This window comes from Narcine bancroftii, chromosome 1, assembly GCF_036971445.1.
Source record: "Narcine bancroftii isolate sNarBan1 chromosome 1, sNarBan1.hap1, whole genome shotgun sequence".
In the NCBI taxonomy this organism is placed as follows: Eukaryota; Metazoa; Chordata; class Chondrichthyes; order Torpediniformes; family Narcinidae; genus Narcine; species Narcine bancroftii.
The window spans coordinates 263,348,532-263,369,983 of NC_091469.1; the positions used below are offsets into that span (position 1 = coordinate 263,348,532).

General features: G+C 40.3%; 1 protein-coding gene across 3 annotated transcripts in view; it reads right to left on the reverse strand.

Annotated features, from left to right (window-relative positions):
• Positions 1-21,452, reverse strand: part of LOC138742565 (protein phosphatase 1 regulatory subunit 12A-like) — a 194,292-nt gene that overhangs the window by 49,804 nt on the left and 123,036 nt on the right. For 2 of the 3 annotated variants that reach the window (XM_069897140.1, XM_069897150.1), the window contains exons 13-15: positions 8,087-8,221; positions 6,946-7,104; positions 941-1,015 (exon numbers count right to left, since the gene is read on the reverse strand). In XM_069897140.1, coding sequence (XP_069753241.1) covers positions 941-1,015; positions 6,946-7,104; positions 8,087-8,221 — 369 coding nt within the window. The remainder of the gene's footprint in view (positions 1-940; positions 1,016-6,945; positions 7,105-8,086; positions 8,222-21,452) is intronic. The other variant, XM_069897158.1, reaches the window with a different exon arrangement.

Here is a 21,452-nt window from a genome sequence, read left to right on the forward strand (position 1 = left end):
TCAAGTTTTCAATCACCTCTCATGATCAACTTGGTATCCATTTTTAAAAAGGATATTAATGATGTTAATCAAAGCCAAATTATTGTTGAATTTCTATTTTGCACACTCATTATGAAATTATGGTTCCTCATGTATTGGTGTGTAGTATGGATTGTGGAGAGCCATGTCGCCTCTCCATCTGGAACCTGGTAGAAATGTGGACTGTAGACGATCATGTGACTCTCATTCTAGAAACTAGTCGCATCACCTGCCAGTCAAGGTTGGACTCTGCCTACCATTAGTGCACACCTGACTATTGGCCCCTTTAAATCACTTAGAGATTATCTGAGCCATATTTCCCAGCTAACTGCACTTTAAAAGCCCACCAGCAGCTGATTCTCTCTGCTCCTTGGTCCTGGCTATGAGCGCTGCTCTACGCCAGGTCATGAACCGTGGAGATCACAGGATGAGTCCTTAGTAAGGTACGCACTATACTTGGAGTGGGACCATAGTATTGTGTGGGAATACTTAGCACTGATCCAACCCCACCCCCCACCCCCCCTCCACCGATGGTACAGGAAATCTTGAGTGTGTGTTGAAGTCCCCGTCTTGTAAGAGTTGATAGTTACCAAATATTACTGCATATGTGTAATAGAGAGAGAGTAGGTGGCCGCTGGTATCAGTGATCTCTGTATCCAATGTGAATCCCCATATAGTTTTAGTATCAAGAGTTATTTTGTGTCCTCCCTGTTACGACTTCCCCGTGTGTACAATAAAGATCATCCCTTGTTTGTTAGCCTGTGTCTGGACTCACTCCTCTGTGAACCCAATGAACTTGACTTAAATCTCACGTAACATGGTGAAAGTGGCACATGGAATTATTTTCACAGGTCAACTCAGAATAAGCACAGAGGTGTCCTGTTAAACTGCATCGCTGGAGGATTTTATGTGTAAATCTTACCTGCGTCTCTCACGATTCTCAGTGCCATAGCCAGTGCCTTGTGTCTCTTTTCCTGCTTGGTTTCGAGTCTGGGAGCTGAGAAAATAAAGAAACAAAGAAAAACCTGTGAATCGAGTCTTCCCTTGTTCCAAGTCCCACATGATCTGGGGAAAAAATATTTACATCTAGTCTGAATTAAGGTATTGGGCAAAGTAATAGCTAATAAATGAAAGTCTAAGCAAAAAATTTACTTAATCAGCCTTATTCAGTAAATTTGATGACTTGATTGAAGACAGAGCTTCTACTCGTTGAAGAATCAGACAATTTCCTATTTAAATTTGGATTAGCTAATCCAGCCATCTTGTTATTGTGACTGAAAAACTAATTTTCAGACTATACAATTCATTGCTCTACACAGCATGGGCCTGCTGTATCAAATTGCTAGTTGTTTTCTTGTTTGCATTTCAAAAAAAAAAGTTTTCAAACACTCCCATCCCTTTTGGACTTATTATACTTCTGCCTCAATCTCTCAATTACACGAGAAAGTCAATATGTATTATAATCTAATTTATTATATTAAATTAGATTTTGTTTTAACTGCTACAGCCCAAACATTTTAACTTTAAAGAGCCTGAAACCTCAAGTTCTTTTTGGCTTTAATCATGTTCATAGCCAGACGAGCAATTTCAATGAAATGGAAAGGTGACTCTTCATCTGCTCAAACACAGTGGTTACATGATGTAATGTCCTATTTAAGCTTGGAGAAAATTTGATACAACAAAGTTTTCATTTGAAAAGATGTGGGGTCCATTCACAGATCCCATCACGATTGGCAGATTGAAGAAGTCTAGCTGCTGCAGAGATTCCCTGTCTAGTGTCTGAAGATCACTATTCGATCCATATCTTCACAATTTTTACGTTAACCTTGATTAGAGGGAGGGGTTAGATTAGATTTAGTTTAAGGGTTTTTTTGTTAGATTAACTTGTCAAATATGGGTTTAATAATGGTTGTCATAGATCATATCATTAAATAAGATAGAATTTACCCTTTGTTTAGATAAAGGGATTGTTTAGTCTTATTTATTTTCCATCCAGAAGTATTTTCAAATATCTTATGAGAAAGAGATAGATGGTTAATTACCATATTGATGTTTTAAATAAATATTGTTAAATAAACAAATATGAATAAGCTTTCAATTTACATTTATATTTAATATGTATGTCATATGACCTGCTGTTTGTTATATTAGAAAACTTTGCATGTAGGATTTATATGTTAAATGCAATAAAACTATTTTAAAAAGAAACATTCAACTTCCTCAAGTCATCATATATTACATTCTATTACAAATATTTAGCAATTTTTCTCAACAAATTCCATTTATGTGGTGCTTTTAACATCACTGAAGATGAATTAATAGTGAAGCAATTCAAGGATGAGAAGGAGCCTGGTTTAAGAACAACATAATTCACATTAATTAACATTGGTTGTTCAATGCAGGTTAAATGATTTAATTTAGAGAAAAAAGTGCCAGTGCATTTGTAGAGGAACAATTCACTTCAGAGGGTAACATAGGTTCAGATGAGAACTACAGCAGGAGAAAAATGAAGAAGAGGTGGATTTCTGCAGTAAAAAGATTATTAAATAAAATACAGTTGAGACTGATACAGCAGAGACTCTGAAACTCATCTTGGTCTAATCCAACATCAAGATTGTTAATAATTTGGTTCACTTTTAGACAGATGCCAACAAAAGTGATGCAATTAATGTACTGTTCTCCTCATTGAAGGTTAAAGTTGGGTGGCATTAGTCTACATTCAAAGATGACACCTTGTTTTTGTGTGATGTGGCTTCCAGGTAGCATTTAGATATAGTCAAGAGCCTTGGAGTTACTTGATTCATGCTGCCACAGGAAGGAAAGTCATTACTGAATAACATGGGCTGTAAATTATTAAGAATGAAATCCATCTTCTGTGGTCCCATCCAGCTGAACATTAGTGCAGGAGCTTGAGGAAGAAGGTCCAATAAACCACGTTCAAGAATGCATAAGTTTGAAAAGGACAAGGAGGGTTGGATTTACCACTCACAATCACATATGGTGTCATTAATGATTTTGATTGTTGTTTTCAGTATTTAGCAGGGAGGGAAACATGAAAGGGAGGAGTCAAATAAAGAGCATGTGGTCAGACAGGGAACGATGTGGGAGAAAAATAATCTCTGAAATTTTTTAACTTTGATATGAATCACCCTGAAGTTTCCCCTTTCAGAAAAATGTAAGGGGAGAAATAAATTTAACATTTACAGACACAGGGAAAAAACAATCCCCTGCTTCCAACCCAAACTGCTGGTGTTAAAGTTATCTTTGTTACCCTCCTCAGCAAGGTCTCAAAAATTATCAAGGAACAAATTTAGAAAAGCAGAGAAATGACTTGGCCATTTCTAGTTCTCGCAGTGCCTGCCTCATCAAGTTCTAATTCAGGGGGGGGCGTGGCAAGATGGGGTAGGGAGCGGACGTGCCTTCCCGGTCTCCCCCAGGCAGTTATATAAATACCCGTTTTAAGAATATTTCTTTTCTGTTAAAAGTCTTTGTTTTGTTTATCAATTGTTTTTAGTTTAAAATGGCAACAAAGATTAAGGAAAATAGAGTTCAAATACAGAACAAAACTACACTCTCCGACTTTGGAAGAAACTCGGCCTACTTGCCCAGACAGAATCACGGAGTCAAGGCTGGAATTTTCTTAAGAACGGAGCTCATTAATTGGACTGTCGGATAAGCTGGCCTTGGACACCCCTCTGAAAGATGTTTAAAATGGCAACAAAGATTAAGGAAAATAGAGTTCATATACAGAACAAAACTACACTCTCCGACTTTGGAAGAAACTCGGCCTACTTGCCCAGACAGAACCACGGAGTCAAGGCTGGAATCTTCTTAAGAACGGAGCTCATTAATGGGACTGTCGGATAAGCTGGCCTTGGACACCCCTCTGAAAGATGGTGATGAATATTGATTTGAAATGTTTTATGAAGATAAATTGCAGTAATTGGCATTGGTTGCCCGTGAGTTTTAAAAATCCAGATAACATTAAAGTTTATTAGTGATTTTTTTTGGATGGAATATCGGAAGGATGAATTTATTATCTATAATCTTTGGCTTGGCTTCGCGGACGAAGATTTATGGAGGGGGTAAAAAGTCCACGTCAGCTGCAGGCTCGTTTGTGGCTGACAAGTCCGATGCGGGACAGGCAGACACGGTTGCAGCGGTTGCAGGGGAAAATTGGTTGGTTGGGGTTGGGTGTTGGGTTTTTCCTCCTTTGCCTTTTGTCAGTGAGGTGGGCTCTGCGGTCTTCTTCAAAGGAGGTTGCTGCCCGCCAAACTGTGAGGCGCTAAGATGCACGGTTTGAGGCGTTATCAGCCCACTGGCGGTGGTCAATGTGGCAGGCACCAAGAGATTTCTTTAGGCAGTCCTTGTACCTTTTCTTTGGTGCACCTCTGTCACGGTGGCCAGTGGAGAGCTCGCCATATAACACGATCTTGGGAAGGCGATGGTCCTCCATTCTGGAGACGTGACCCATCCAGCGCAGCTGGATCTTCAGCAGCGTGGACTCGATGCTGTCGACCTCTGCCATCTCGAGTACTTCGACGTTAGGGATGAAAGCGCTCCAATGGATGTTGAGGATGGAGCGGAGACAACGCTGGTGGAAGCGTTCTAGGAGCCGTAGGTGGTGCCGGTAGAGGAGCCGAACAGGAGTGTGGGTATGACAACGGCTCTGTATACGCTTATCTTTGTGAGGTTTTTCAGTTGGTTGTTTTTCCAGACTCTTTTGTGTAGTCTTCCAAAGGCACTATTTGCTTTGGCGAGTCTGTTGTCTATCTCATTGTCGATCCTTGCATCTGATGAAATGGTGCAGCCGAGATAGGTAAACTGGTTGACCGTTTTGAGTTTTGTGTGCCCGATGGAGATGTTGGGGGGCTGGTAGTCATGGTGGGGAGCTGGTTGATGGAGGACCTCAGTTTTCTTCAGGCTGACTTCCAGGCCAAACATTTTGGCAGTACAGAACAAAATTACATTCTTTGACTTTGGAAGAAATTTGACCTATTTGCCCAGACAGAGCCGGAGTTGGTGCTGGAATTTTCTCAAGAACAGAACTTATTAAAGTTGATTTCGGACTCCTTTTTGAAAGATGGCGACGAATGTTGATTTGAAATATTTGAAATATTTTCTGAAGATAAACATATATATGGAACTCCTTGACCTGCAATAAGGTTTATCAGTGATTTTTTTTTGGATGGAATATTGGAAGAGTGAATTTATTATCTGTGAGTATGCATACATTGCAAACAGATTTTAACAGTTTTGAAAAGGTTTTTTTTTAAACTAAACAACAAGATCAGTTTAATATTGAGAAAATTGGAAAAAACGGAAACTTTATTAAATTTGGAAACTCAGTAGAAAGAAACTATGAACAAGATTGATGATTTATAAAATTAAAGTTGAAGGAGCAATGTCCAAGAAGAGTTAAAAATTTTGAATAAGTTTTTCTTGAAAATAAACAATAATTTCAACTTAACATTGAGAAGATTGACAAAGTGGAAAATTTGATATTAAATTGGGAAACATAGAAGAAAGAACTTATGAATAACATTGATGCTTTAGAAGATCAAGACCGAAGGAATTATGTTCAAGAAAATTTTAAAAGATTTGAAAAAACTTTTTTTTGAAAGTAAGCTACAAATTCAACTTGAGACTGAGAAGAATGGAAGATTCGGTGTTGAACTGGGATGTTCAGAGGTGTTTTAATTCAGTGGATGAAATTCAGGAAGACTTGAAAAAAAAATTTTAAAAAAAGCTTTTATTGATTGTAAACAATGTTTAACTCAGTGTTGGGAGGGTGGAAAGGGTGCAAAATTTAATATCAAGTTTGGATTTTCAAAAAAAAGTTTATGAATAAATTGGTTAAATTGATGGACCGGGGTTTTATGGATATAAGAAATGATGATTTTTCAGTTTATACGTGTATTTTGTCTGCCTGGGGGGGGGGGGGGGAGGGAGTGGTACTTCTGCTCCCGAAAGTCATATGCCACGTGGTTTATACCACACCCATTTGGGTTTTTGGGAATTAGCCACCACAAGGTGGTTTCCTAAGGGGTTAGGGGAGGTGGGGGGGGGGGGGTGAAAATTTGAAAATCATTTAGTATCTATTATGTAATATTATACTAAGTCAATTTGAAATGAATGTATGGAGATACTATAAATAAATTTCAAAAAAAAAGTTCTAATTCAGTAGTTTCACTGAATAATTCCAGAACCCTTATTTCCACCATCTTTGATTAATCTTTGTGCAAAGATCTTTCTACCGTCATCCTTAAATTCTCTTTGGATTGTTTGTTATTAACAAGCAAACGTGTCCTACCACGTTTATGGTGAAGAGACGACCAGAGATATAACCCATTTTATTTTATTTTGGGGCTGAAATTTTATTATTTAATCTCCAAAGATTCTTCAAATCATAAATGTTTATGGTCTTCAGGGCAAACCTAACACCATGCTTACAGTATATTCACTGTATTTGTTGGATGCTGCCCAATCTCTTGAATGTTTTAAGCTCCTCTCAGTTGTAAATTTTTCCTGAAGAAATGGTAAAAATGGTAATAATCCCCATCAACCTTGAAGAAAACACCATTTCATTTGGGTATCCTTCTCATAAATGTCTTCTAATTGCTTAGGAGAAATGACAAACACAAGTGATTAATGCAACAATGAAATTTAGGAAACACTTCATCAAACTTGAGTCTAAAAGACAGAAGAGGAGGAAATTTAAAGAGAGAAGGAAAAGGGTGAAGGGAGTGTGTCATGAAAATTTCAAAGATGGGACAGATGGCGATCAAGAAATAGGTATGACAGTTTCAATGTTAACTCTGAAGATGCCAAACTATAATCAGATTCATGGAAGTGGCAAAGCAGACACAGAGCAGCTCCTTCATTGGTCATGAAAACCATGAATTCCACATTGCTGAGTGGTCTTACCGATTTGTGTAACTGTCCCCTGAAGATATTGTCGAACTGCTTGGTGTCAAGCCCCGGCTACTGGGAGGATGGTAAGAAGAACTTGTGCTGGACAATGTAGTGACTGATCCGGGGGCAGAACTACCAGCAAGAGCCTCCTGCCGCTTTCCAAAAGGTGCACTGCAAGGAAAGTACAAGGAGAAAAGAGATTTATTAGAAAGGATCAATTTGAGAACATGCCAAATTAAACAGTCAACTATCCATAAAATCCCAGTTATACTCTCTTCTCATCCCATTGAGAAGATACGAGTTTGAAAACCTGCACTAACAGATTGAAAGACTATTTCTTTCCCACTGTAATCACACCACTCAACAGACCTAGTGTTAATAAAATAATCTTGCTCTTGCAGTGTTTTAACTGAAGCTTTTCTGTGTAACATTGTACTTTTGTTTTGAACTCATTGTTCTACTTAAGTATAGGTTGACTTGCCTTGATAGCACTCAAAGTTTTCCCACTATCTTGGTACACATGACAATAAACCATTAATTTGATTTCATATGAAAATTCAATTGAATAAAAAAAATATTTTTTTTTACTTTGCAAACCACAGGTTGAGTCCTTGTTCCAATTCAAATTCTAAGTACAATCCTCCATATAAATCTGTGAATGTTAACACACTGTTCACATTCTTTCTATACACCTTTGTCTATGCTCCTCTCTCTTTGCAGAACATAATTCAACTGTTACTGTGATTCCCACTGAATTTTATTTCCTCTAGCTCAAGGTTAAAGGTTAATTTTAAAGTTAAAAGCAACTTTTAGCAGATTGCTTTTTGTCAGAACAACACAAGGCCATTCCTACTTCTGCAGTGATTCAATCAATACTGCATTATAATTATAGAACCACCAGGCTCTAACCCAAGGTAGGTATTCAAAATTGTGCATGTGGTTGATTGCAACTTCTCAGCGTGCATTACTTATGATTGATTTGAACTGCAGAACCATGACTTTACATGGAATGTCAACAATGCAATTCACTGCCTGATATTTATTCCGCAGTCACCTTGAGATTTGGACCAGAAATCCAGCAGCCAGTGCTGCTCACAATATAACAGTGCAACTCAAAGCACAAAATGTTGAGACAAGACAATGTGATCAGTACCTTTTAAAAGTGGTGATGCTGGCAGAAGCAGTGTCAGAGTTAGTAACTTTATCCCTTGAAGGTGACATTGTTCTGGAACGCAGTCTGAAGTCTTGTGCACTATAACTGCGGCCTACCATTTTCAGGTGTAAGTGACTAGTGAAGTAGCAGAACAATGCGCAAACATGCAGGAAGAGAACAGCACAGTAAATACATGAACTTACAGGATGTATAAATGGAGATAGAAAGACAACAGTATAAAGCAGAGGTCTATAAACCATTGCTTGGAATGGCATGTGGTAATAAACATCCGAGGACATACAAACTGGCACGCTGAAGCACATGAATTTATAGGTACAATATATTTGGAAGTGCATCATTCAAATGCAAAGATGGGCAAACAGAGAGGCAACTACTGCATGAACTTACATTTACAACAGGTATCAAGGCTAACACAGAGCAAATACCAGCATGCAGGATAAGGAGTAATTGCAATAAAGTGACAATACAGTACAGAGAAATGATTACTGGAGGAGGCCATATTAATCTGCTAGCTTAAAACTTTGCTATAATTGCATTGAAACTTCAGATGTAAGGAGCAGGTGAACTCTAAAGTATGAATCATGTACCATAATGAGGCACTCATTCCAAAAGAATGGCAGAAATAGTTTCCTTTTCATAACACAACTGGGGAATGGGCCATAAACACATCAGGAAACGAACAATTTATTTCACCTCAATACACAACTATTAACTGCTAACCTCAGTTATTCATATTTTGACCAAATATTACAAATGACAATGACTTGAAGATGCAATATTCACATAACAGTCAGCAGTAGGCAGCTATTACACTTCACTTGAGCAATGCACACAAGCGCTGGAGGAACTCAGGTCAGCTAGCAGCCATGGAATGCAATAGGGAGTCAATGTTTTGAGCTGGAACCTTTCATGGATGCAGCCTCTTTGTTTATTGTACTTCACTGTTTTATTTTTATTAGCATGAGAAAAAAATAATTCAAATAGATCAAGTGGAAGTGCTTATCTTTGTGTAGAACATAACAGTCCAACTAAAGATACGGTCATTAATGGAGTGCACAGTTGAGAGGACAGGAAGACACTGAACAATGGGAGAATTGCTTGAACACCAACCTATTTTAATAGTGCTGTGCAAGTGTGCAATACATAATGCTACCATTCAAATTCTTTTGTGCTGGCCCACATTCCTCCCTCAAGCAACATTTGTTTTATCTCTCTGTTCACTGCTTGTGATCTCTTGGGCCCATTTGCTGCTACATTCTCTTGCATAACAACAGTGGCTAAATGTTGAAAAGTTACTTCTGCATTGTACAATACTCTGGAACCTCTTGAAGACATGATGAAAGATTTTTCTGAATTTACCCAGAGCAGGTCACAGGAGACATGGGTAGCCTGGATCTGTAAATACTTTCTCAAAACTCAAAATGTCGGTATTACATTTGAACATTCTGTCCTAGACCACAGAATAACAGGAGAGGACAATGCAAATTACTTGAATATAAGTGATGTTCTGCGAGAATAGTGTCTTTTTCAGGACTCACTTTATGGAGTGAGAAGGAAGGAAAATGGAAGAAAATAAGAGAAAGAAAGAATGGGAGAGGAGGATGAAGATGAAAACAAAGAAAGAAAAAGAGAATAAAGTGAAAAAAATTGAAGGCAATAAGAGAGATTCTACAAACAAAGAGGCATTTGGTTTTGGCTTCTATTTAAGAACTGCAGAAACCCTGCGTCAGGAGAAAATATTTCACATGAACTTTGAAAATATTTAGCCGTTGTAAGTTTTTTGGTTCAAGTTTAATGAGAACTCAAAGAGCCATTAGATGCATTCCTGGGGAAAAAAATTATCAGTTCAATTATCAACATTTTAAAATCTTTTGAACATGAATACTGAAACATGGCTGAAGCGATACCATCTTGTTTATTGCCATTATCAAGGGCTGTTCAAGTAGACAGAATCTAAAATGAAACGTGAAAGTAGTTCAGCTTATGTCTTGGACTGAACGATCAGATTTCAATGAGCACCTTGTAAATAACATTTTAAAAAATTGTTCAGAGGTTTGGCTACGTATTATGTATCTGTCAAAACTCTGGCAAGGTAACATTATTCTTTGCTTCACCCATGACCCTTTTTCACAAGTGGACAACACACGGTAGCAGTCTTCCAAGATACAAAAGCATAGGATAATCCATGTAATCTTTAATCCAGCAGAACGTAGTGGACGTTCTCAGATGGGAAGGAAATAATGCATGGCTCACATCAAATCCAACCTATCAGCTATTCTTGGTTCACTTCCAGTTCACGTATTACAGGTACACGATCCTTTATCCGGAACCCTTGGGGGACAGTGTGTTCTGAATTTCAGATTTTTTGGGATTTCAGAAAGCCAGATTTAAGCCCACCCAAATTGTATTGCTGTATCCACCCCCACCTCCTTCCAGTTGCCCTGCTGTCTCCCCCCACCTCCCCTCGCCCGCCCGACTCGCGCTGCCAGTCTCCCGGCTGCCTGCCCCATGTTGCTGGTCTCCCAGCCGCTCATCTCGCGCTGTCGGTCTCTCGGTCTCCCGACTCACTCTACCGGTCTCTCGCCCACCCAACTTGCGCTGCTGCCTCTCTCCCCACTTGCCGGATTTTGGAGCTTTCCAGATTTTAGATGTCTGGATAAAGGATCGTGTACCTGTACTGAAATATGTCAACAGCAATGCCATCTCCCTGGCCCTACACTCAACACTGGAACCCCTGGACAACAAGGACAACTACGTCAGATGACTATTTATTGCAGTCAGCTCCGTTTTCAACACAATACTACCAAGCAAACCAATCTTCAAGCTGTGTGACCAGATCAGGTATTGTCTTACTATTACAAACTCTTTAGAATCACTTAGTGTTATATGTAGATTGCAGAGGATCACGTGACCACCCTATCCGGAACCTAATTGGAAGTCGCATCACCTGCCAATCAAGGTTGGACTCCGACCACCCATTAGTTCACACCTTACCGTTGGCTCATTTGCATGATTCAGCATCATCACCAGCTCAGAACTATATAAATTCTAACATGTGCAACAGTTTGCCCTCTTCTGCCTCTTGGTCCTAGCCAGGTCACTTCTGTGGTCATTGCTGGAGGAGTCGTGGGAAAGGTGTGCACTACACTTCGTTGAGCTGTAGAACTGCCATACATCAGTGCTTGCAGTGAGCTGCACCCTGTTGGTACACGGAATCGGGAATGTGTTTAAAAGTCCCTGTGAGTGTGTACACGTGCAGGAGAGAGTGGTAGGGTAAACAGCCACTGGTATCAAGGACCCTTGTGCCCAATGTGCCTGCTTACACCATTATATTTAGGTTTTGTACTGTGTAGAGAATAGGCGGTCACCAGTATCAGTCCAACCTGGATCCAATGTGAATGTCTATATAGTTATTGAGCAGTTCGAATGAGCAGACTCGTCCCTCGGTGAATTCACCGAATCTGATACTATTCCCAACACAACAGTTAGGAACACAAGAATGTCCAAATGCCACAGAGATTAGGGTAAAAGAAACAATAAAAGGGGAGGATTTAAAGTTACAGTAATAACTTCGCTATTAACGAGAGTGAGAACTCGAGCCAAATCAACACCGCTGAGCGAGCCCTCTGAGAACATTGAGGCACGATCACAGCAGCTTAATCTGTTGTCACCACTTGCAGTATTTCATTTGCTTGCTGGTCAATTGTATTGCCAATTTATTGTTGTGCAATAGGATTCTAGTGACATCAGTTCCTTTATTCTATAATATTTAGCATTAGTGATCATGCAAAATCATACTTAATGTTTAAGGAAGCAGCAGTTTCAGTCCCACCAAATGCTAGGTATAAAATCTACCTGTAAAAAGTTAACATTAAATATTAAATTTCTACAGAAATGGAAAAGGAGGAAAGGTAATGATGGAAAAACGGAAAGAGAAGATAAACAAAATATAAAATGGCTACGCTGAACTATATGACTTTAAATATTAATGGAATACATAACCAAATTAAAAGGAAGAAACTACTAAATTTAAATGAATAAATGTATTCCATTAGAAAAAATAACATATAGGTTAAGAAATAATATTGAAATATTCGAACAAGTATGGGAGCCTTACATTAAATACAATAGCGAAAACCTACCGGGGACAAACATTACCTAAGTTGATGGAAGGAGAAGGAAAGAAAAGAATGGACTCAGTAGAATTTCTGGTGTATTTTTGTTGAATGACAACATTGTCTGACTGGCTTAATGCAACCTAGATTGTATACCTAAAATGGATGAGAGGGGGGGGTGGGGGGGTGGCTTGGGAGGAGGGAGGGGGGGGGAGAAAAAGTCACTGTATATGTATGAAAAAGAAATAGTGTATATCATGGCTAATGTGATTTATGGTGTGAAAAATAAAAAAAATTATAAGAAAAAAAAAATTAAATTTCTAAGGAGATCACAGCTTCAGAAGAAGCATACAGTATATGGGAGTCAGCCAGTAAGGACTGGCATAGGAATGATGTCAGGAGTTATTTATTCATACAGGATAGAGGAAAAAAAAAACTCAAAGTAGGAATGGAGGATCATTTGGAAGGATATGATGAATGGACAACAAATTATATAGTGGGGCTATCCTATAATACCCAAGCATTGCAATTGCAGGGAGAGATAGACCTTTTGGTCTGACCATTACTTCAGGATAGGCTTTGTAATGTTTGGGATCAGGGTGAGCCCAACTCATGGGCTCTGCCATGTGGTCATCACTGAAAAGGTCAATGACTTCACTGGATGGGCACAAGAGGACACAAGAAGACAACGAGTGTGAACACAAGTTAACAATGTTGTGACAAAGCCTAATTGTTGAGATGGGGACCTCTGAGGAAGCAGCCAAGGGAAACTGAAGACAGTTTAAAGGAGGCAATATAAAAAATAATGCAGGACCTAATAAAGGTCAAAGGATAAAAGCAGCATGGGCAGAAATGAAAAAGAGAATCTAGAGATGCCACTTTTATTTTAAAAGTAGTAGAAAACATTTTGACAAATGCTTGAACAAATGTAATCTGCTTTCATGCACTTTTTAGCCCGTGTGTATTTTCATTTCTGCATTTTCTTCTTATTTTTTCCAATATGTGCAGTTCTTTCTTTTTTCAAGATTTATTTTTCTCTGATTTGAAAGATATCGCACAACTGGCAGTGGTACAGAGAGATTAATTGGCCCCCTCAGCATACATGCCGATTTGAATAGCGTAAAAGAGGACCTGGCAAAGTAGATTGGGAGCAGATGCTAGTGGATAAAATGATGGCTGACAAGGGTGAGTCTTTTAAAAGGGAGTTAGTCAGAGTTCAGGACCAGCATGTTCTGATAAGTGTGAAAGGCAAAGACAATGAGATTAAAGATCCTAAATAAACACTTCTCATCTGTATTCACCAAGGAGAAGGATATGGAAGACAGTGAGTTCATGGAAAGACACAGTGAAACCCCAATCATACACCCCCCCCCCCCCCAATTTAACACAAATTCGGATATAACATGATTGGACTTGGTTGATGGGCTGCTGGCAGGAGCAGGGATGTTGGACTGTCAGCAGGAGCGGGGTGGTCAGGCTCCCAGTTTGATTTAAAATGGATACAGAATAACAGGGATGTTCCAAATAAAGGAGAAATGGAAACAAGAAAACACAGTGAAACCCGGATTTAATGCAACCCTACTATTTTCATTATGAATTTTATGGACCTTAAAGATGACCTTATAATCAGGGTTTCACTGTATGTGGATAATCTGTAGCAGGTCAGTATTAAGGAGTAGATGTTAATGGACATAAAAAGTGGGATCAGAGGTGGAGAGGGTGAACAAATTTAAGTTCTTGTGAGTCACCATCTCGGAGGATCTTTCCTTTACCCAACACATGAATGTCACATGAAGAAAGCACGACAGCGCCTATACTTCCTCAGGAGTTTGCAGAGATTTGATATGACATCGGAAACCCTGGAAAGTATGCTGACCGGCTGCATAATGGTTTGGTACAGGGACACCAATACCATGCAGAAGGTAGTGGACACAGCCAAGGACATCACAGGGAAAACCCTCCCCACCATCAAGTACATCTACAGGAAACGTTGACATCGGAGAGCAGCAGCAATCATCAAAGATCCTCACCACCTAGCATATTTTCCGTTCTTACTGCTACCATTAAGAAAAAGGTATAGGTGCTACAGACATGCACCACCAGGTCAGGAATAGATGCTACCCTCCACCTTCAGACTCCTCAATAACAAACTCAATCAGGGGCTCATGTAAGGAATCTTACTTTTTCATTTTTTTGATTTTTTTTCCCTCTATATTCTATAGTCAGTTTGGTTACGTCTTTATTTGTTCACGTGTATTTTGAGTAGTTTTTGTTTGCATTCTCAGGAAAAAGAATCTCAAGGTTGTATGTTATGTCATGATTGTACACTGACAATAAATCTGACATCTGGCCGCACTGCCATAGCTGCTGTAATGGCAGCACTGCAGCACACCTGGAGAGTGGGAAGTGGAGACACAGCACTGCTCCACAGGAACCTACTGGCTGTTCCTGATGCTGACGGCTCCATACAGGATTTAAACGGCCTATTAAGGAACCAACTGTGTTTCTTTTTAAAATCCTGTTACCTACGAGGTCTGTGCCTAAGATGGCAGTGCCTGTTCTGGCCAGATTACCATGAAGGGTTGCAGACTCCAGGGGAAGCAGCGGACCAGTGCAAGACACCAGAAATAGGAAGAACACTCCTCATTGAGAAGAAGCAAAGGAGACTACACTACAGGACAGCGACCACGTTTGCAGACTAGCAAGGGACTCGGGGGTTGAGGGACCCACACAGGCTGCAGGCTGTTAGACACTTACAGTCAAAAGGCTCACAAAAGCTGCAGGAAGCTGGAGACTTGCTCACGGTAACCAAGTATCGGAACCAGGACTCAAGAGGGCACTGAAGTCAAGAAGGATTCCTAAAGGCCCTTGGGTGTTGAAGGCTTCCTGATCGTATCAGAGGTTTGGATCTGGAGCTCAGGTTGCCGATGGAGACTGTGCAGCTGCCCAGAGCACTGGAGGCAAATCCACAGACAGACAAAAGTAGATAATGTTATATCACAATAAAAGGAACCTTTGAACACTCCAGAGCAGGGTGAGATCTATCCCAGGTTGCTATGAGAAGCAAGAAGAGATAATTGGAACCCCGAAAGAGATTCTTGGATCTTAGCTAGCCACAAATGAGATGTCAGATGACTAATTTTGTTCCTTTATATCAGTAGGGCAGCAGAAATGAGCATTTAACCAGTGGAAGGTAAATTATTGAAGAAAATGCAAAGGGATCCAATTCATGTGCATTTGAAAAAGTAAGAGCTCATTAGAGTGGTCAACATAGCTTTATGAAGGGCAAATCCTGCTTCACTAATTGAATTGAGTTTTTGAGGATTAGCCAAGAAGACTGACAAGGTGGTAGATGTTGTCTGTGTGAATGTTAAGTTACAACAGGTAGACTGGTCCAGAAAGTTAGTCAAATGGAATCCAATATGAGCTGGCGAATTGCATCCAAAGTTGGCTTGGTTAAAGTGGTGGAACATGTGTTTTCTGTTGGAAATCTGTGACTGAGTTTGTTTTCCTTGGAGTGAAGGAACTGAAAAAGGAATAGAACATTGTAAGGGAAGTAGAGAGTCAGTATCTCTCTTCCCACGGTAGGAATATCCAAGAGGGCATGGGAGAGAAGATTCAGTTTTGAAGTGGCTAATACCTGAAACTTGCTGCCAGAGATGAAGTCAGACACCATAATTGTTTAAGAGGCATTTAGACAGGCACTTGAATAGACAAACAATGTACAGGGACCTGATGTAAGGAAAAGGGATTGGAGAGCTGAAGGGCCCTTTTCTGTGCAATGCATCTATGAATCTACAATGCTTCCTCTTTGACCATAAACACAAGACATTATGTTCACAATTAATTTAACATACATAATTTTTTTTCAGAATTTATGAATTGAGTAACATATGTGACTAGCCATCCAAAGGTCAGGACTAGTGGTCCAGAGAAAAACAGTTCAAATCTCACCATGGCTGGTGGTAGTTTAAATAGTTTTTGATTAAAATAAATTTGGAACAAAAATAAGTATCGATAGGAGTGACCATGAAGTGATTAGATTGTTGGTAAACCCCATCAGATTCTCAAATATCTTCCAGATTCAAGACACACTCAACCCAGTCGGCCATACAAAGTTTTCCAGCTGGGAGAACTGTGTGTGGCAGACTAGTCAAACTGGCTGACTCAACGATAGTGTGCCAGATTCTTCCATCACAATCCCTGTCACACTGCCAGAACAGAGCAGTTGATGGCACACTGGCATCGTGACAGGAGTGTGTGGCCTTGAAAAGTCTTCAACTCTGATTCAACACCATCATTTCATGGCTTCAGGTTAACAGCTGGAAATAGAAACTTCTTGCTGATTAGCACCAGATGACTCAGTACTACTTCATGAATAGTAACACCTGGAAGTAACATCAAGAAGGTATTCCAGGGTGGAAGGATTCAATCTCAAGTGTGGCTTGCTTGGTAGAAACAACACTTCTTAAAACAAGACAATTTCTCAGGACGTTGCTGCAGGTCTGTGTTTCCAGGAAATAATATGTGAATTAACACAAGGGATAATCCTATTTAATCTCACCAAACAAAAGTTTTACCCTTTATGCCTGTCCTCTTATCGTATTCAATGAACACCTTTTGTATGTTAGTCTGTATTACTCCCCCTCCCATTTTTCCCTTTTCACCAGGCTTTTAATGTAAGGCTCCTTGCCTGCTTTTTGCTCTCACTTTGAGGCCCAAAATGTTGGAAATACATCTCTAGGTGTGCGAGACTGGCTGAGTTCATCCAGCATCTCTGTGTTTTCAAGGCAAAACGTTACCCTTTACACCAAGGAGACTTGCCATTCTGTTGTGTGGCATCTCAACATACTCCAGGGCACAGACACCGAACTGATCAGAGGGCTCGCAATCCCACAACCGAGGCACTGCTGTGAACCATTTGAAAGCAGCAGATTTGTACTTCACCTCAATTTCATATCCCTTGATCTGGCACATACCTCACTCCATTATCACCATGTTAAAACTGACAAAGTTGAAGCACAAGAGTTACAAAATCACACCTTCTAGGAAAACCAAAATGCAAATTCTGTTACACATGGTTCGGATCAAACCTCTACAATTCCAATGCAGCCAGTCATGGACAATTAGATAGTGCCAAGAACCTTCCCATTCTCACAAAAGCAGGTGCAGCATTCCAATGCCTAAGATCAGGATGATCATTTGCAAAGACCTCGGGCCCAAAGGCTGAGTTGATAATCTACCTTGTTTCCCTCCTGATGTTCCCATGTCAAATCTCCAATTCATTCCACCTGATAAAATGAGAAACCAAAAGCATCATCTACTGCAAAATGCAGAGAACCTGATTACATGCTGAAGATATATGATCCAGATCCACCTATGCCTCTTCCCGGGCTATTCTGGTCCTGCCCAACAGGTGGAAAACTGCTCAGGTAAAAGTTGATCACAAGAGAAGATCAGGTGCAATCTGGTTAATTGTCACCCTGTACACAAATGCTGCCTCCGTCACCAGAGTGGAGGGTGCCCTTATCAAAGTTATCGGCTAACTCAAGGGGAGGTCAAAAGCAACAGCTGTACTGGAATGAGACCACCTACACCCTCCCTCAAAGACACTTTCTAGTCTTGGAATGCCACCGCTGCTTGGCTTCATTCTCTGATGGAATATTCACTTTAATATGTTGTTTAGTAATGAATGTTTGTGATAGGAGCCTACAATAAAATGAAGAGGGCATGGCCTGAGTGTTGGGGGTCTTTGAGGAAAGAGGCTGCTTTTTTAAGGCACCGCCTCATGTAGATGTCCTTGATGAGTGACCGAGTTCCTGATGCATTCCTATGCTTTGAGACGCAAAATGGAGTTCCACATTTAAACAGCGCTGAGACAGGGCAGAGTGGTGGGCATCCAACACTGGGGATGAGGAAAGGGAGCTGGGATCTCATTACATAAATATGATTTGATACAATATAAACAGAAAAAAAAACCCAGCACCGATTAGATCTTTCATTGGTTATGTGTCCTATATACACCTTGCCAGATGATACTTCAAATAAAAACAGGTCTTGCAGCATCCATGAGGTAAAATTTTGTTTGTTTCAAACGTAAGCAGGTTTCCTATTAGAAAATTTAGAACTTTGAAAATAAGAGATGCCCATTTATCATTAGATCACATTTATTCCCAAAGGGCATCGCAAACGAGGCTACCGAATATTTTTACGGCAGAGAAAGATAGGTCCTTGATAAGAAAGGGGATGAAACATTAGCAGGAATAGATGGAAATGCAGAGCCAAGGTTACAGCCATATATACCATGATCCTGTTAAATGGTGGATCAGGCACGCAGGGCCCAGACACTTACTTCGGCAGCCACTTCATATGCTTGCGAAATAAGGCCAGAGCACAGTGATACTTCGGTGATACAGAACCCATCTGATACTTCAGCAGAGACTATTCCAAATCCAGTTTTCCCAAAGAGGATTCTACCTGTTATTTGCAATACTTGTTCTCAGTCTCTTGATGTTACTGCAGATCAATTCTATATGAAGACAGTGATACCATACAGGTGAGATATGAAAATACTGTAAATGGATTCAGGTTTACAACAAATTATTTATCTATATATTTTTCCTTTCCCTTGATCAGATTCAACTGCATGAGCACGAAACAAAGGGTATTAACTATTTGAATATTTATTTAGCTTTATTGCGCGATGGAATACTCACTGATTTTTCCTTTTAGTTTCTTACTGAAGCAGTGATAGCAACAAGCAATGTAACAAAACATCGTTCTCTCTACTTGTCTGCGACAAAGATAAGGATGTTTTACAAGCACCACAGCAGAGCTGGAAGTGTACTACATGCCAAGAGACCAGGAGGATCGGGGAATATTACAAAGAAGATAATGTGGAAAGTTCACATTAACAGCTGTCTAAACACAACATCCTTTGAAGTTCTCAAATGTACATAAATTGCCAAATACAGGACTAGCCTGATGTAGAATAAAATTGTTTATACAGGCCCAGATTAAAAATAACCTGTTCCATAACAGTAAAAATCCCTCTTGCTGGTCTCATATGCCAGAGTCACAGGGCTTGGATACATTCTCCAGGAATATCACTACAATGTGACCAAGGGTATTCCAGAGATCACATTCCTTGGGAAACAAGGCAGCTTTTGACGACTTGTTTAAAAATTACAACCTTTAAATTAGGTTGTCGACAAGGTGAGCCCGCTTTCCGCAGTCAATCTCCCTAATTGCCACTTTACTTGAACACCAGCCATCACTAATCTTGCTCTGACACACCAGACTCCATTGTATTTTTATGATGCTGTTTTGTGGAGCAGCCATTTACATTTTCAACCTTCGTTACAATTTCACTCTGTGCTCGCTTGCACTTAGCAACAAACCCAGTGTCAACACCCAGCTTCTGAAACAAAACACAGCATGATCATGTTCATTGTACTGACCTCAGTCACATACACATTCCTCTATAGTTTAATATTGTGGTCATCACATTCAAAGAACTTGCATATGGACTCCAGCCATTTTTAACCTTTCATAATATATACTCTGAACTTGGTCCTTGAGTAAACTATAGTATGAATCCCAGTATGAATCACTTAATAGTTAGGCATAAAATTAGTCTCAGAAAGTGGGGACACGGAGTATATGCGCTGGTTGGTGGTCTTTGAAAGTCTGGACATGGAATGTATGCACTTGTTGCTACACCACCATGAAGAATGCATACCGAGCCATTCCGCGACCATACTTCAACAAGTCTGATCCTCTGGCTGTACTTCTACTCCCAGCGTACAAGCAGAGACTGAGGACCACAGAACCAGTGGTGAAGATAGCAGAAGTATGGTCGAGGGAGGTGGAGGAGCATCTGCAGAACTGCTTTGAATCGGTGGACTGGAACATATTCAAGAACTCATCCTTAGACTTGAAAGAATGTGCAACAGGTGTCACTGACCTCAACAAGACCTGCGTGGAATAGGGGCTTGCTCCGTTCACTCCACACATCGCCTCTGGGAGTGGTTCACCAAAAAAAAGAACAAAAAAAAACAAAAAAAAAAAAACAAGACCTGCGTGGATGAGTGTGTGCCCACACGCACGTTCTGGGTGTTCCCCAACCAGAAGCCCTGGATGAATCAGAGAATTTGCAACCTGCTGAGGATGAGCAAAGGACGTATAAGGACTGGGATCAGGATCTTTACAAGACGTCCAGGTATAACCTGCGGAAGGCCATCTCTGAAACAAAGTGGCAATTCCGGAGGCCAGCTATGGCAGGTAGTGCAGGCCATTACAGCCTACAAAGTGAGGGTGAGCACTATAGACGGCTGTGATGCTTCATTAACTAATGAACTGAACACCTTCTTTGCCTGCTTTGAGAAGAAGAACCAAACAATGCCTACTAGAATCCCTGAACAGGCTGGGCACCTGGTGATATCCGTCCCTGAGGGCGACATCAGAACATCATTCAAGAGGGTGAATCCTCGCAAGGTGTCAGGCCGTGACAGCATACCTAGCAGGGTTCTGAAAATCCGCACCAACCAACAAGCTGGAGAGTTCACAGACATTTTCAACCTTCATTGTTGTAGTCAGAGGTTCCCACCTGCTTCAAAAGGGTATCAATTATCCCAGTGTCCAAGAAGAGTAATGTGAGCTGCCTCAACAACTAGCGCCAAGTAGCACTAACTTCTACAGTGATGAAATGCTTTGAGAGGCTGGTCATGGCCAGAATTAACACATTTCTTAACAAAGATCTGGACCCAATGCAATTCTCCTATCGTCACAATCGCTCCATGGCAGATGCAATATCACTGCCTCTCCTCTCAGATCTGGATCACCTCGAAAACAGAAATTCATACATGCGGCTGCTCTTCATTGACAACAGCTTGGCCTTCAATACCATTATTCCCTCATTGCTGGTCAAGAAGCTACAAACTTAAAGCCTCTGTACCCTTCTCTGCAACTGGATCCTTGACTTTCTCATCAGAAGACATCAGTACAAATTGGAAACAACGTCTCCTCCTCGCTGATCATCACACACAAGGATGTGTGCTTAGCCCACTGCTCTACTCATTATACACCTATGTCTGTGTGGCCAGGTACAATTTCAATGCCATCTACAATTTTGCCAATGACACCACAGTTGTTGGTAGAATCACAAACAGCCATGAGGAAGCGTGCAGGAGGGGGAATAGATCAGCTTGTTGAATGGAGTAACGACAACA